We start from the raw sequence: 17,119 nt of genomic DNA, 5'->3' as shown, positions 1-17,119 counted from the left end.
AAAGTATTAAGGTCCTATGTAGCGGTATTAAGTAGTAACAATATGTACTTCCGTTACTCTTATGAGAAGTCTGAAAGTTTGTTAGCAGTCGTGTTGACGTTACGATTGACGAGGGAGAGTTGACGATTGCAGAGGCAGTATGAAAGTGAGTCTTTGGAGTAGAGGTTGAAATTTTCATACGTAGCGACTGTATAAGCACATTGTTGAAAATTTAGACTCAGATGACAATTGTATACATTGTACAAGCTCCTGGCAACTATTTCTCCCGGAAGAAGCTAAATCTCCGCCTCCGTGTCCGATCTCACCTCCCCTGTCTAAATAAAAAGGAAGTATAATAGAAAATTTGGCGGCTTAGCGGTTTGGCGCTGTAAGACTCTGTATTAAAATCTGGTTTCATCCTTTTTTAGAACATCGACTTTCTCTTTTTTTAGTTCGATTTATTATTTGTTTTCTGAGAACTCCGGTACTTCCGTTTTTGAACAGTTCTCAGAGGTATTGGGGTCATTCAAGTCGGAGTGGCAAAGGGTGGTGTCGCGCTGGGAAACTGCATGATTATAAAAGTAATAGCCATCGATTCCCGACCAAGCTGAACGTTTTGATGTTTGAACGGAGTTTCTGCGATGTTCAATGTGGGAGAAGAAGAGGCGCACAATAACTCGGCGGGATAATAAAGAATTTCGTGCGTAGCATAACAGATAGTGGGAATGCTGTGTCAGCATTCCCACTAAAAAATTTAAGTAAGTTAGCCATATCCAATTTTTTCTGAAATATACAAGTGCTAAAACTAGCAGCAGTGTAAAATGTAAGATAAGCTAATAAATAAAACAAAGCTATATGTGAATAGGCTATTCCGCAAGTAGGCGTGTTTTTTCTAAAGATTATGCCTATCGATTCCCCTGTCTCACTCACTCGCTCTTTCATTCAATAAGCATGGGTGTATCGCTCCCACAGCTAACCAATCAGTCTCGCCTCATCCCCCACAAGCCAATCACAGCGCATCCGGCAACATTTTGAATCTGTTTAAGTCCACCTACATTTTGTATAGTGATGCTAAATTTTTTTAATTACATCCTCCTCAAGAGGGCATAGGAAAACTCCCACAAAATGGAAGAAACCTTGGGAAGGACCACAAGTGAGGAACCCCTTTCCTGGGCGGACAGGTGCAGTAGATGGTTGAGTCCTCTCAGTCTCATATTGCTAGCTTGTGGTTTTGTCGCGGTTAAATGTCTAGCAGTGGTGGAATTTAACTGATTACATTTAATTAAATACTGTTCTTGTACTTGATTGATTATTTTCATTTGATGCTACTTTATATTTCTACTACATTTTACAGGCAAATATTATACTTTACTACACTATATTTATATGACAACATTAACACTACATTACACTAAGGTATTAAAACTTCTACTTAGGTATACAATATAAATACTTCTTTCACCACTGCTTTCTTAGTATTAGTAAACGGGTGATGCACGATGTGGACAGTAGGAATCTAACAGGTCGTAAACTACATTATAAAGGTCGCAGTCCTGGGCTGGAAGGCTGCAGTCAGGCGCCATAGAGGCAATAACTCCAACAGGAAGGAGGACACAAAAGGTAATGTATCCTGCTACCTTCACTCCTTTCCACAGGAAGATCAAACATCTCTGCCATCTAAACACAAACACATAATACAAAAATGTGTACAGGATAGGAATTTTTTGATAAGTTAGTTTCTTTTATGTTTACATGTTTTAGTGTGGAACATTAGCTTACTTGTCATTCTTTGGGTGCCTCTCATCTTTCACATCCTACAATCACAACAGAAAGCGTCAGTATATGATATGTTCTATTACAAATAAAACTTAAAGGAGTATTGTGACATTTTGGGAATTTTGCTCGTACACTTATTAGATTTAGATAAAAGATTATTTCTATGTCTGTCAGGTAGATTTAAAGCCTTCCAAGGAAACGACAATCTTCTCTCCGTTTATAGGTAATAAAATCTTCCTATCATCAGCTCTAACATCTACATTTATTAACAAGTTTTCTCTCAACTTTCATCTCAAATGTTTAATCCGAACGAATTTTCTTGGCAGTAGAAAACTCCAAACACAAGTCTATTGTTTTTCTGGTCAACCAAGTCTGGTGGCACCAAGACTTTGGCTGTAGTCTTTATGCTAAGCCAGTGGTTCTCAAACTTTTTCTGTCAGGCCCCCCCTTTGGAGAAAAAAAAGTCGGGCCCCCCCAACACAAATAGTCAGGCTCAGTGGCGGCGCCAGAGATTTCTTTTGGGGGTGCTGTGGGGTAGCTTGACGTTTCATAGAGGGTGCTCAAAAATGTAGGGTTTCCCATTAATGCACCGTTCGCTACAGTGGAATTTTCTACTGCAACACTCTCCACGCATATACACAGTGTGACAGTTACAATGAAGGCTCGATAATCAGCTCACGGCATATAGGTGTACTGTACTGCATCATATTATTTTCGAATCAATAATTTTTCAAATTATGATTTTTTTTTTTTTGTAACCATTTTTCGTCCTGGTCTCTCGCGCCCCCCCCTGGCATGCCTCTGCGCCCCCCAATTTGAGAACCACTGTGCTAAGCTAAGCAGCGTCAGGCTCCATCTACATCTACATATTTATTTAATATAATTCTCTGTAAGAAAGTGAGGCTCAGGTTGACACAGACAATTTATCTCAATATGTTAGCTAACACTGGAAAGCAAGTTAAGTTTGCCAAAGATTCACAGCTGCCGCTAATGTTAGCAAAAGGCTAAACCATTGGCATAATTTCTCTACATATTTTGAATAGTTTAGTCAGCAACACATTAAGCGTATTAGAAACATTTAATCTCCACTTCTGGAATAGTGTAGCAAGAAGCTAAGTTAAACTATTAGCATAATTTACTTTCCATCTCTGAAATGATTCACCAGCAGTGTAGCTTACTAGAGCCTCACATTTTATAATTAAGTAAAAATGTGAAGTTGAGGCATTACTCTGACACTTTAGCGACTACCCTGAGGTGATTTGAAAATGTGTTTCTTTTGAGAAAGCAAATATGCGTATTAACCAAAATGTGGAATTTATGGAAGTATGGCGGGTAAAATGAAGCTGTTAGATGTTTGATGTCACTCCTAGCATGATTATATGTGTTGGATATTATATTTACCATAGCTGAGGACCCATGTTTCAGTCTTACTGTTGATGAGGCCTTCTGTGTAGACCTAGCAAACCAAAAACAGGCACATGTGAGAAAACAAAATACTTCACACTAACATCTTCTCATTGTCGTTAGATGGTCAAGATGAATATAAACCAATGAAATGAAATACATTCAGACTGGGATATTAATAATTACAATATCGGCTTCAACTTGTTCAGTTTCTCTCGAAGTTCTCGCTGTTCCTGAAAGAACAGATCCTGCAGAAAAAGATGAAATGTAAGAAAGTCGGCGTATAATACAGTATGTAGCCATTTAAAACAGTTTACCAAAGGGCTTATTAGGGTCAAAATACCAAATGTTACTCTTATTTACTTCTTCATTTGTTTTTACAAATTAAGAAGTAAATAAGAATAAAATAGAACAATAAAAAATGAGCTTCTCAAATTGAAATCCAATGAGAAGGGGTGGGTCTTTAGCAGCAAATACTACTTTAAAAAGTAACTTGTGGCATTGGTAAAATAAATAAATTTGTTTCATATCAGTGATTGGATATTATATTTACCAAAGCTGAAGACCAATGTCTTTTTGTTGATGGTGCCTTCTCTGCAGCTCTATCAAACCAAAGAGAGGAAGGTGTGAGAAAACAGAACACTTTACACAAACATCTGCTCATTGTTAGCTTGGCTTCAAGATGGTCAACATTAATATCAACCCATAAAATGAACTACACTCAGACTAAGTTATTAGTAATTACAAAATCTGCTTCTCCTGTCTCTTTTTCAGTTTTTCTTGAAGTTCTTGCTGTTCCCGCTTGAGATCCTGCAGAACAAGATGCAATGTTGATAGGTTTCAGTCATAATCATTCATATTGCCCATTTAACACACACACATCATACAGTATTTGGTACCATACCTCTATGGTGCTTAATCTCTCCCCGATCTGGTCATTATTTTGAATCAAGGTCCAGGATATCTGTCAGACACAAAGACAACTCGGATGTTAAAGTACGTAAGAGACACTTCACAAGAGGATATTTTGAAGATTTAAAAAAGGTTTTCATACCGTGTCCACCTCTGCATCTTTTCTTTGTAGTTCTTCCTGAACCTGCTCAAGTTTGGGCTAAACACATCAAACCAGATTCCATATGATATTATAACAAAACAGAATGGATATATATTATTAAAAGAGGAAGCTGTGGTAGAATATTGTATTGTTGCATTTCATTAAGTAAAACAAAGGTTTACCTTTGATTCCTGCTCAGCTTCTCTCAGCTTTTGTATTTGCTCCTTATCATTGGTTCCCTGTGAAAGTTGTTCCAGCTGAAATACAAGCAGCTCAGAGTGAGAGTGGTATTCAAAGAGGATGGCAGAAAATAATGCGACATCTATTCTAACATTAAATGCTTCTAATTGCTTTCAAAGATCAATGTTTAGCTGTAAAATGGTGAAAAAAGACACACATAGATTAGTAGATAGTATATGTCAGAGTCAGTGTCATACCTCAGCAGTCTTCTCCTCCTTTTGCTTCCTCAGCAACCGAGTCTCATCCTCCTGCACAAACAAAAAGGAATAATTGAAGCAATCCAGTAAATAACACCAGATTAGGGGGACGTTTCAAACTGGTAAGATTTGGTTTTGAGACAGCCACACTGCCATCATATTAAAGTCTTGTTTGCTTTTAACCTCGAGTTGTGTGTTAAAAATACATATATCAGAAACTCGTTGCTATTACTCGTTAATATGGCCCCGCTGGCCAAAATGAAATTGTAACCACTCACTGCCATTTGTTTACCTCCAGCCATGGATTTCACAATACCAGACATCATGATTATTTAACTTCACTTAATACCAAAATTCCGTACAAAATGTAAACTCATCATAATTCATCTCTGTTATTTATCAAAGCAGGCCTGTTTACATTTGTTAACAGCTAACCTCACTGTCCTCCTGCAGATTTCAACACAGATTTGCAGAAGTGGGAGAAGTACTCAGATCTTGTACTTAAGTAAAAGTAGAAGTATAAGCGTGCAGGAATACTGTGTTACAAGTAAAAGTCCTTCATTCAAAATATTACCCAAGTACAAAAGTATTAGTATCAAAATATACCTAAAGTAAATGTACTTAGTTACTTCCCACATCTGAAGATTGGTAGTTTTAAATGTAGCATTATTAGGAAATAGTCCCATAGTTGAAAAACCTGTACTGTCTTGTTTTCTGAATTTTGGCACTGACTTGGTCCTTAACCTGTTCTTTTGACACTCCACTATCATTTCCATTACTGCATTAAAGACAGGAAGGCAATCATAATGTATGAGCAGGAAAATAACTGTTAGCATGTACTTACCACCTCCTTCATATAGCTTCTCCGCGTCCTGCTTTCCTCCTCCGACATGAGCTCCTGGTGTCTCTCCTGAGTTTCAACATCCTCCCTCTCTCTCTGTTTTCTTCTGCTTTCCGCTTTCTGTTTTCGGTACCTGAACACACAACCAACCACATGTAGTTATGGGTATGAGACTCACTTTTTTTATTTTAGGATTTTAGAGCCAAGCAGACTCCTTAGCCATGTTGGCCATACAGGAAATAGTCAAGTGTAGTTAGTTAGGGGTCATACTCTTTCTCTGTGTTGGTGAAGTCTTTGTTTTCAGCTGCTATCTTGTTCATCTCTGCCTCCAGCTCCTGTCCAAGTTGAAGCTGCTGCTCAAAGACCTCTCTCTTCTGTTTGTAGGCCTTTTCCAACTCCATTATTCTTCTCTTGACATCTTCTCGTTCACTATAGAAAGACAGTTTTTATATGAACAGGTGTCTTTATGGCATATTGCCAAACAAGACTTAACAGACAATACAAATGTTGCCTTAAGACACATACTCAAACTCTTGCTCCTCTCTTTGTTGTTGCTCTTCAGATATTTCCCTTATCCTTTCCAGATTGATAATGTGCACTACCCGCATCTGGTGGATGTCCTCATCTGAAGAGTCTCTGAAATTGTCACAATTGTTAGTCAGGTGTCTTTATGGCATATTGCCAAACAAGACATAACAGACAATCTATATTTTGCCTTGAGACACATACCTGAACTCTTGCTCCTCTCTTTGTTGTTGCTCTTCAAATATGTCCATGATCTCTTCCAGATTGATAAAGTGCACTCCCTGGATCTGGTCGGTGTCCTCCTCTGAAGAGTCTCTAATATTTTCACAATTGTCAGATATGTTACCCTGGTTAAGTTGTTGTGTTACCTACCTGATCAGCTTACTAACTGAGGTGTTTCTCCTCTGAGCTACAGTCTGTCTGCTAAAGATTCCACATTCTATGACCTCACAAAGCAAGGGTTCCGTAGTCCATGGAAAACATAGAACCATAGAATGGAACACGGAATGTTCCCAGAATGTTCCCCTCTCCAATCCAACACGAGTAGTTTCTCTGCTTATAGAGTACAGCAATATACGTTTTCCAAGTTAACTTCCTGATTATGAGGCCCACTGAATAGTAGTTTCCTCTGGGAATAAAAATACACAGCATGTTCAGTGCTACCTTGAACATTTACATCCATCAATGAGCCTTTTAGTTTAGCTTTGGCCGGCATCTAACTGTTTGGTCAAATCAGAGGCATGTCAATTCATTGTAACACAGACAAACATGCAGTTCTTTCAACACATGCATGTTCGGACCTTCTGTGAATCAGTTACAGACTTGTGATTTAGGAATCTGGAGCCTTACTTTTGGTTTGTAACGGCAATCCGCATTGAAAATAGCTTCATTGGTATCTATTTATTTAATCCCATATATGCATACATCCAGATATGTTCTGGGTATGAACTGCACACATTTTGGAAAGCCATGGGCTCTAACATTAGAGTCACACATCCATAAAGGCCAGTTCGCCCTCTTTTCAACATGTGCAACATCATCTCGTTGAGGCCAGTTTTGGCATTTACAAAACTCATCCACCTTTTCAAAATGAAAATGTTGTTGCTAAATGTATCTTTTATAAAGTGCAATAAAATGGATATGAAGAATACCTCTGCAATACATATGGATGTGGAGGGCAAATATAGAGAGACTGTCTTCGATGCTCACATACAGTATGTTGAACCATGTATAGGTGGAGAGTGGTGCCAGCTCCCTCCCTCCCTCCCCTGGTCTGTTGTGTACATGCCTTTTAAAAATAGCCACAAAGCATAATAAAGATTAAAAAGTCAAAACATAAGATATACATAAAGTACAACGTTTAATTTTTATTTCACATGAGCAAAATGACACACATCTCTTTAAGTTATTGGTTATTAATGTACAGTTTATTTCAAACGACGACCAATTAAAAAAACTATTGTTATAAAACTACAAACATGAGCAGTTTTTTATATTCTAAATGCAATTAAAGACAGCTTTAATTGAATACAAAATCTAACGAAATGCACAAAAGAAACAACAATGAAGTTCAAATTGTCACTGAAATATGAATCATTTATTCATTTGAAAAATTATAATGTCAACCAATTTAAAAATAAGTTTCAAAGGTATGGCCTACATTCTTAATTAAATAATAACTAATTTTGTGTGTTTTTTTCTTATTAATTCCTAAAGTAGGTTTGAACATGGCTAATGATGTACCCCTCTATAACCAATCTGAATTATTTAGGGGTTTAATAATCTAACTCTTTATTCCATTTGCATTACACTTTATTACATGTTTTTCTTAATAATTGGTCATTTCGAAGTTGGCAAGAGATTTGTTAATTGTGTTGTTTATATCAGTATACATTTTGGATGCATGTATTCGTTAATTTACATATAAACACTTTCTTCTTGTACCAAAACTGAATACTCTTTAGTTGCACACAACCTTACGCTCACAAACAATGTAACATGTATATTTTAAAGATGTTGTGTTGTAACTGGGATACATATTGCCTTTTTGTATCAGTGTACTAACTGGTGTTGTCATAAGATATCTGGATGGAGAAGGAGAATAGCAGTTTATCAGCAGAGTGATTTGTCAAATATAAATGATCTTTGAAGTAGGTCCTCTGTATGTAAGCTCTGATGTAAGCTAAAAGAAACAGTGGCACCTTACAACTGACATCACATCATACTACCATCCTGCCAGCCAGCTGTCCAATCACAGGTCAGTGGGAGGACCAGGGCCGGCGCAGCTATCCAATAGGCAGATAGCGCGAGCTCTGCTCACCATCTCGTCGCTCCTGATTTGCGGGCTGAGTTATGGAACAGGCGGGATGTGAAACCACCGAATCCGATGTCGTGCGTGTTTCTCATTATCATAAAGTATTCAGCAGCATCCCTCCGTCTGTCTGTCAGCAAGTTACAAAGGTATCTTTTTATTTGGGGTTTGCTGACGTTTTTTGTGGGCACCCTGAGAAACAACATGAAGGATTATTATTAATGCATGGGACAATTCTGGACAAACCTGATTCTCAACCTGTTTCTCAGGAGTTCTCCCAAGGCTTATTTTCTTTTCAATACTTTTTTTAAAAAATCCTTAAAGATGTGGACCTTCTTGGGAATAGCCAGCCTCACGTACCTTTACAAGAAATCCAACACAGTGTTATCTTACGCTCACAAAGATCTCGTGATGGTGGCAGCTCTGTTCCTGGCCGTCGGGCTGCTGCTGGTGTATGTCAGGTATATCCACAGCCACACACTCAGAGTCTCTCAGGTGTTGCATTTCCCTCTGAGACTGCTGTCCTGTGTGCCTCTTATCAACCATGTAGTCCCTCAAACTTCAACACAGAGCAGCGAGAAAGCAGAAAACAATTTAAAAAAGGTAAGAAAACTTATGTGGATATTAGCCTTATCATGTCAACAAAGGAAGACAAAGACAGCTTTCCATTTCACTGAAGTCATTTGTTATACTTATTTTTATTTATTACTGAACAATATATTGTATCCTATTTGTTGTTGTTGTATGAAGCATTACTGAACTAAAGTCTAAAGGGTAAATGTATTTTTGTATATCCAAATACTGTAACTGAAATTATAGAGCCATAGCTAGTTACATGCAATTTGGGAATGTAACTATACATTTTAAACACAATATTACTCACGTTTTCCATCTTATGCTACTTTATACTTCTACTCCACTGAACCTCAGAGGCAAATGTTATACTTTTTACTCTAATTCATTTAGTTAACACTCATATTTACGAGATACTTTATACATATAACACAATATGCTTATATCATGACACACTGCTTTTGTAATAATACACCCAGTATTTCACAATGTATTTCTGTTTAGCTCCCTTATGACAAAACACAAGATTAAATGCTTTTACATGTATTTGTTGGTAGAAAAAAACGAATAAAATAATATTCTGTAGTATTTTTATTACATTATTTGTACATTTAGGATTTTAAGACCATATTATTTCTACTTTTACTTTAATAAACGATCTGAGTACTGATTAAAGTATGGCTATTTGAAGAAGTATACAAAATGTAGCATGTCCCACTGTTTGCCTTACAGTCCAGTTCAGTTTGGACTTTACTCAGTGTGTCCCCTCCATTGTTTCCAGAGCCGCAGAACAAGGAGAAGAGTACAAGCAGAAGAGTCCTCTGCGTCACAGAGTGCCTCAGAGAGTGGCTCCTCAGGGGCCCCAGAGCCAGACGTGGTGATAGTGGGTGCCGGGGTCCTGGGCTCAGCTATGGCCGCCGTCTTAGCCAAGGATGGAAGGAGGGTGACGGTGGTGGAGAGGGACCTGAAGGAGCCGGACAGGATAGTGGGGGAGCTGCTGCAGCCCGGAGGATTCAGGGCCCTCAGAGAGCTGGGCCTCGAGGGTCAGTGGACTGTCAATCACCTGCAAATACACTCTGATGTACACATGAGCTGGAACCCCTTTGAATAATGACTTTAGTTCCTAGGTAAAAGGCCTCAAAAACACTTTCACTAGGTTTCACTTACTAGAACTACATGCACTATCAGTAACACTATTTAAAGTTTTTTTCATATGAGAGGTTTCTGTGTTTTGAGTTTTATATGTGCTCTTCTAACTGGTGTGAAGTGGGCCTGGCTCAGCTGGAAAAGGTGAGGTCACATATTTCTGTGAACCAATCAGAGTGAGGCATGTCTGAATCAGAATGTGGTGACGGTGAGTGTGTTTGGTTATGGTGCCACTGCTGTCAGACATATTTCCCCCACAGTCTGAACACTTTTACTCTGATTGCTGTGTTCAGTCCTAAATATGAAATGTTGTCGTGAAATAGTAACAATTTAAAACGAAGTATTAGTGGTTACTGGTTACTAATTCTCACCTGCTTCTATTTAGAGTATCTACATGCAGCGTACATTTCATACTTTGTGATCAGTACAGTTTTATGAGCATATAGGTATGTAATAGACAGTTACGATTTTACTTAATCAAAAGTGCCTTTCTGATATTTCAGAAAAATAAAGAGTTCCTCAAAACCTCACATTCAAAACACATTTCTGGAACTAGGCTGATATTTGTAATAAAATTGTTTAAATATTTAATGTTAACTGTAAACAAATAAAAGTATAGGTTATCTGATGTAAAATTCCCTAAGGACTAAATCATACTCTAATGTTATTGAAAAAAGACTTTAACACTATGATAATATCCCCTTTTTACTGTTTTTATTAGTTATTGTTTCTGTTATAGTCATGCAATATACCTCTAAAAAGACCCACCCTCAATCATGGCATAACATATTATTTTCAATTATACCATTTACCTGTTGGTACAGACTTTTAGATTAAATGATATTAGACATTTCAAACTGTCTAAATGCACCAAATGTGTCAGATGGATTTATTTCAAAACTTGTGAGCTGAATTTAAATATAACCTATAGTGATGGAATAATGGTGCAGCCATGCTGATTGAGACATGTTCCCTCGATTACAGACTTGCAAAAGCCCCCCACCACCTCTCAAATGTTCCATTTTGAGTCTCTTCTTGGTGCGTGTCTCTGTTAGTGACATTTCACAGGTAAAGGTCAGGGGCCCTGTGACATTTTTGGCCCCTAGATCTGTGCCTGTTCAGTTTGGCCCATTCAGTAAACCATCATGTATTCACTGAATCACACACTGCATGTAACACTGACCTGTTGTGTGTGTTTCCCCCAGGCTCGGTGGAAGGTCTGGACGCCCACCAGGTGAACGGCTATGTAATCCACGACATGGAGAGCAGCACAGAGGTGGAGATCCCCTACCCCCAGGGGCAGGACAGCATCCACTGCGGACGAGCCTTCCATCATGGCCGCTTCATCATGGGCCTGAGGAGGAGCGCCATGGCCCAGCCAAAGTGAGTAGGGTCTTAGAAAACATGGCAACACAGGCTGTTAGTAGGATATCGTTTCTGACAGCAGTGAGTTGGAAGAAACAGACGTATAATTTATTGTTCACATACAGCTATTTTTTCAGTTTTATAAAGTGAAGCTACATAATAAGTTCAACAAACTCAGGATCAACTGATCCGCTTTCTCTAGAGCTTTCAACCTCACTTTTGATCATCCTCTTAACTCTGGAGGAATTCAACATGTAGACTGTGAGTTTAAATTTTTTTATTTCTGTCAAATAGTTTTGACTTTAGGTCAACATTTCAATTTTTAAGAAAAAAAGTCAAGTGTCTAAATGACAAGTTCATCCGTGGGGTATTTCTATCCCTCATTTGCACTTACCTTTGATCTTTAAGCACATATTTCCTTTTTATACATTTTACAGATGAATGAGTTATTCTATGAATGGACAAAATGACCTAATAACACTCAGTCCTAATGAGATGTCATTTTAGGAATTTTAATCTCAGGTATTTTCATATAATTATTTCAGATGTATTTTTATATAAAGGTCTATTCATGCAAATATCAGTGCTTGCTTTAGCTCTTGCTGTACAATCACAATGTACTAGTTTGTCCATAAATATGCATTTATTTAGTTCCAGTAGCATTCCTTCCCATGTTACCCACGCCTTAACGTCTCTAACTGCCCTATTGCGCCCCCCAGTGTGACAATGTTAGAAGGCACCGTGACCACTCTGCTGGAAGAGGACGGCTGTGTAACTGGAGTCCAGTTCAGAGATAAAGAAACCGGAGACATCAAGGTGAGAAGAGTAGACTTTACAATCCCCCCCCCAGTGGAAATAAATACTGTATGGTTTACAGAGTGTGTGTGATGACAGTGTGATTATGTGTCCTGTAGGAGATCCACGCAGGGCTGACTGTGGTGGCCGATGGGTGCTTCTCCAAATTCAGAAAGAGTCTGGTCGCTGAGAAAGCTCAAACCTCCTCTCACTTTGTGGGATGTCTTATGAAGGTGAGACCAGCCAGAGATGCTGCTACCTGAAATGTCCTTCATGCTGTTGTTGTTTTTCAATATATTCAGTTATTTTATTACAAATGTATTCATCAATTTATTGAGAAAGTAAAGTACAGATTAATTGATAATGATAATAAAATGTGCAAACCATATTGTTTTGAATTGACTATAAATACTTAATAGCATTTGAAAGATACATTCCATTTAAAGGGGCCCTATTCCGCTCATTTTCAGGTTCTTATTGGTATGTAGTGCCTCTACTGTCACATTGTTACACACTTTAACGTTTCAAAAAGTTCTTTCTTTTTCTCCTACTGCCTGTGCTGCAGCACCTCTTTTCACCCTCTGTCTGAAACCAGACGCCAGACTGCTCTGATTGGTTAGCTGGCCGGCTCTGTTGTGATTGGTCAACCAATTAGACATGTCCCACCCACTAGCCTTTCACTACAATGTGTTGGAGCTCTAGAGTAGACATTAGAAGCCCAAGTGCTACTTTGTGACGTCATTATGTTATGCAATTAAACAATGGAGTCCAATGAAGGCGTTTCAGGCAGAGAGTGTGTGGGAGAGAAACTCCCTCTGGAGGGAACACAGGGATTTTAGCCTTTGCAGACCGTTTTCATGCACACAATCCTAAAGAAAAGACTACAGGAAAGGGAAAAGCCCCAAAGCCTTATATGGCCTCCTTAAAATGTAATGTAATCAAATCTGTGCAGATCTTACAAATTCATTTTTACTAATTTAAAGAACCCCATCTCAAATGAAATGTCTCTTAGCTCTTGATTAAAACTTTATGTTTAAATGTTTTTCTCTCCTCAGGACTGTCCCCAGTTTAGAGCCCACCATGCTGAGCTGGTGCTGGCCAACCCGAGCCCGGTGCTGGTCTACCAGATCTCCTCCTCAGACACCAGGGTGCTGGTGGACATCAGGGGGGAGATGCCCCGCAACCTCTCAGAGTACATGGCTGAGAACATATACCCTCAGCTGCCAGGTAAAACCCACACGAGAGGAACTTTATTTACAAAAAGGCCTCGGAGGTTTTATTCCTGTGTAATCATTTCGAATGAAAAACGACCTTTGGCCTGAGTAAGAACCCCTGTAACGTGATGAAGGATTTGGAATAATGCCAGACATGGTGGTGGGTAGGAATATATCCAGCCTCTGCCTTTGCTGTCGGAAGATACACTTTGACATTCATAGTGTGCCCTGCTATTCAGCTGAAATATCAGAGCCTCCATATCAAAGCATCTGTTAACCTTGACAGAGGTCCAGCTGAAATGGTGGAGTCAGGCTCACTGAAACATAAAAAACGAAGGAAAAAGGCTTTTTGTGCATGTGCCCAGCGTGCACGTCTGGAGCCAGCTGAGTGATGGACGCCTGCTCTCTCTCTCCCTCAGAGCACTTAAAGGAGCCTTTCATGGTGGCACTACAGAACGACCGCCTTAGGTCCATGCCTGCCAGCTTCCTGCCTCCCTCTCCTGTCAACAAGCCAGGTACTGAACAGCTATTCACTGCCATGTTGTTAGATATGGCTGAAAGAGGAATCTATTGAACTGTTTCAGCTTGGGAATATTATGAGGAAACTCAGGGGAAGTAGTGCATGGCTTTGGTCCTAACTGTCTGATGAAACAGATAACGATTCCTGGTTGTCCACGCATCTGCAATTACTCTTATCAGTACTTTGTTTTGATATCTTTTGTATTTTACCTGATACTTTAGAAATACTTGTATTAACTGGAATATTACTTCTTTCTTCAAGTTAGATGAGAGGATCAATTACATTCTCATATCTGTACTGCAAATATGAAGCTATAAGCAGCAGCTAGTTATCTTAGCTTTAAGAATGGGAAGAACCAACCTGCCTCTATCTTTAAGGAATTTTTATTTAATCCTACAAAAAGTGCAAGATAACAATTTATAACATTAACATTTTATAATAATAATAAAAAAGTAGAAATAATTATAAAGTGATTAATACTGCACCTATAACCTTTTTGATATACACTTTACAGCCTACATTAGCTTGTAGCGCACATGAGACATGTTGGACTGGTCCTTTCAATTAGACTATTAATATGTGCAAAAGGGGGATGGATTGGAGTTTTAAAATTAGTGGTCTTTATTGTTGTAATGAGAGATGACACATTGAAACACTCTCAAAAGGTTTGAACAGTCAGAACATCTTAAATATAGCCACACAGAGACATGCTCCTGTTCACTGTGTTTGGCACTAATTGGAAGATTTGAATTACAATATGCTGAAAGGAGTAAAAGACAACAATGACAAACAGCAGTCTTTGGTTTGCAGGCGTTCTTCTCCTGGGCGACGCTTACAACATGAGGCACCCTCTGACGGGGGGGGGGATGAGCGTTGCTCTTAACGACGTTCGCATCTGGAGGAGTCTGCTCGGTAACATCCCAGATCTGTATGACGACAAGGCAATGCTGCAGGTGAACACACAGACCAGTCCTGATCATTATCATGCCAAACACTCACTGTTCCCTAATGTACCATCGAGCCATCATAAAAACCAAGGGCTTCTGTAGCTGTGTGACAGCCAGCTATATTTAGAGGCTCACTGCATCACTTTGCCCTGTGCTGTTATTCCCTGTGGTGTAGGTGAGCGACTGCAGACCACTGTGCATTATTACACTGCTTTCTTTTCTTTCCTCAATAGGCAAAAAAAACATTCCACTGGGAACGCAAGTCATCACATTCTTTCGTGGTGAATGTGTTGGCCCAGGCCCTGTATGAGCTGTTTGCAGCCACAAACGGTGAGTCTCTGCCTGCCTCCGCATCTAACTGCACACTGAAACAAAATGACAGGGGATCAGAAATGATTATTCTTGAAGTGAATAGGTACAAAGGCATAATATGCAATACATTGAAATCATATTTATTTCCATTTTGATTCTCATTGTGTTTGTGTTCCTCTTTTGTGTAACACAGAATCTCTTCATGAGCTGAGAAGAGCCTGCTTCCACTACTTCAAGCTTGGTGGAGAGTGCATTAACGGGCCCATCGGACTCCTTTCTGTGTAAGCATTGAGAAATGGTCTCCACAATAACTGGATGGACAGAATGTCTCTTAATATGGTGTCTCCCAAATGTCTGTAGTCAAAATATAAAACCAGGGAAAACTAGCTTAGTTTAGCATTACCAATGCAAACAACAGTTGCTTGACAATGGCCAAATTCCACCTATCAGCACATTAGCAGTAAAAGCTAACTATTTGTGCTAAGCTAAGTAGTTTGCAGCAGATACATTTATCCTTCACTCTCGGGCAAGTGTATTTCCCAAACTGTCCTTTTAAATTCATGAAAAGTACAAGATACTTAATGACTGTGATTTTTTTTAACAGGTTGACACCTAAACCCATGAACCTTATTGGACACTTCTTCGCCGTGGCGATGTACGCAATCTACTTCAACTTCAAGACAGAGCCGTGGAGCACCAAACCTCTAGCTATATTCAAGAGCGGAGCCATCCTGTACCGAGCCTGCACCGTCATGTTTCCTCTCATCTACTCTGAACTCAAGTACCTGGTGTACTGAGCGCAGCTGTGCGTCCTCACACAGACACCACACTCAGTCTTCACAGAGATGGCTGACTAAAGGGACTTTCTAACTGTGCTTCTACAATATGCCTTGCCTTACTGCAGATTTCATCTCCTCAATGTCCTACTTCAATTTGGACATATTGTTTAACATTGCATCAGTGTAGTCCTGTTTGTGCCCACCCACAGTTTGTCCTATGCTGAAAATGACAGTACAGTGTGTTATCTCACAGCCTGAATTACACTGAATATTTAACACTGGGAGTATTCTACAACAGAACCACTATGTTAAACATGGCATCTGAATTGCATATTGATTTTGCGATAGAGCCACTTTTCCTGCTGAGCTAATTAGGGCTGCACTATATATGTGAATCCTTGTGTAATGATCATTTATAACACAAATACATCATTAATAATCAGAAGCACTTATTATAAAACACACTTTCTGAATTATCTTTTTGTAGTTAATTCAAAAATCCAGTACATTTTAAGCCCTGTTTTGTTGATGAAAATATCTGTTATATATTTGTTCAAATCACACATTCTTACTGTGATAATCACTTCCTGCCTTCCTGATGCTGTTGCTCTTTATATAAAGGGACTCATTTTGATTCCCAAACTATGAAATGTGCTGACAGTGCAGCTGACAAAACCATAATCCCAGAACTCAAGAATGATCCCAGCATTATTTTAGTCTCGCTGGATGTCAGTGAAGAGCTGACGCAGCATGCCTGCGGGGAAGTTTTAATTTGACGAGGACCTGGAATGGAAGTCGCTCACATCAGGACCGAGTCAGCGGATGATGCCCAGGAGACGTTCCTCCTCGGCGGACAGACTCCTTCAACACCTGCACTCTGTGTTTACCTGTGCCTGTGTTGGGCTTGATGGGCCGTTAAATAAAACATGATAGACAACACTCACTTTTGTATAACAGAACAGTTCTTTGGATAATTTGCGTGATTTCAGTTATTTGGGTTGATGCAATCAATGAAATCTATGATTTGATACTAGTTTGTAATTTAAAAATGCAGTTCACTTCACTAAACGTCCTCCAGATGGCGCTCAGTCACAGTTGAAGGATTTCTGTGAGCATGACGGTCCTGCTGATATCAGTTGGA

The 17,119-nt window shown here is 39.1% G+C and overlaps 1 protein-coding gene across 1 annotated transcript; it reads left to right on the top strand.

The window, feature by feature from the left end:
* The first annotated feature begins 8,453 nt into the window (after positions 1 to 8,453).
* On the top strand, positions 8,454 to 16,917 carry LOC104964943 (squalene monooxygenase). Its single transcript, XM_010793858.1, has 11 exons — positions 8,454 to 8,930; positions 9,682 to 9,943; positions 11,252 to 11,429; positions 12,131 to 12,227; positions 12,326 to 12,439; positions 13,262 to 13,433; positions 13,840 to 13,935; positions 14,751 to 14,893; positions 15,121 to 15,217; positions 15,393 to 15,480; positions 15,804 to 16,917. The coding sequence occupies exons 1-11, from the start codon at positions 8,553 to 8,555 to the stop codon at positions 15,994 to 15,996; spliced, it is 1,818 nt and encodes a 605-aa protein (XP_010792160.1). The 5' UTR covers positions 8,454 to 8,552; the 3' UTR covers positions 15,997 to 16,917.
* The last annotated feature ends 202 nt before the right edge of the window (positions 16,918 to 17,119 follow it).

This window comes from Notothenia coriiceps, unplaced genomic scaffold (genome assembly GCF_000735185.1).
Source record: "Notothenia coriiceps isolate Sejong01 unplaced genomic scaffold, NC01 NC01_scaffold00037244, whole genome shotgun sequence".
NCBI classification, from domain to species: Eukaryota; Metazoa; Chordata; class Actinopteri; order Perciformes; family Nototheniidae; genus Notothenia; species Notothenia coriiceps.
The sequence above is the reverse complement of the archived record's forward strand: the minus strand, read 5'-3'. Positions and strand labels throughout refer to the sequence as shown.

Coding starts and splice junctions, on each gene's coding strand:
- LOC104964943 (XM_010793858.1), top strand. CDS start 8,553: ATGGGACAATTCTGGACAAACCTGATTCTCAACCTGTTTCTCAGGAGT. Junction 15,218..15,392: donor GCTGTTTGCAGCCACAAACG/GTGAGTCTCTGC, acceptor TGTGTAACACAG/AATCTCTTCATGAGCTGAGA. Junction 15,481..15,803: donor CCCATCGGACTCCTTTCTGT/GTAAGCATTGAG, acceptor TTTTTTTAACAG/GTTGACACCTAAACCCATGA.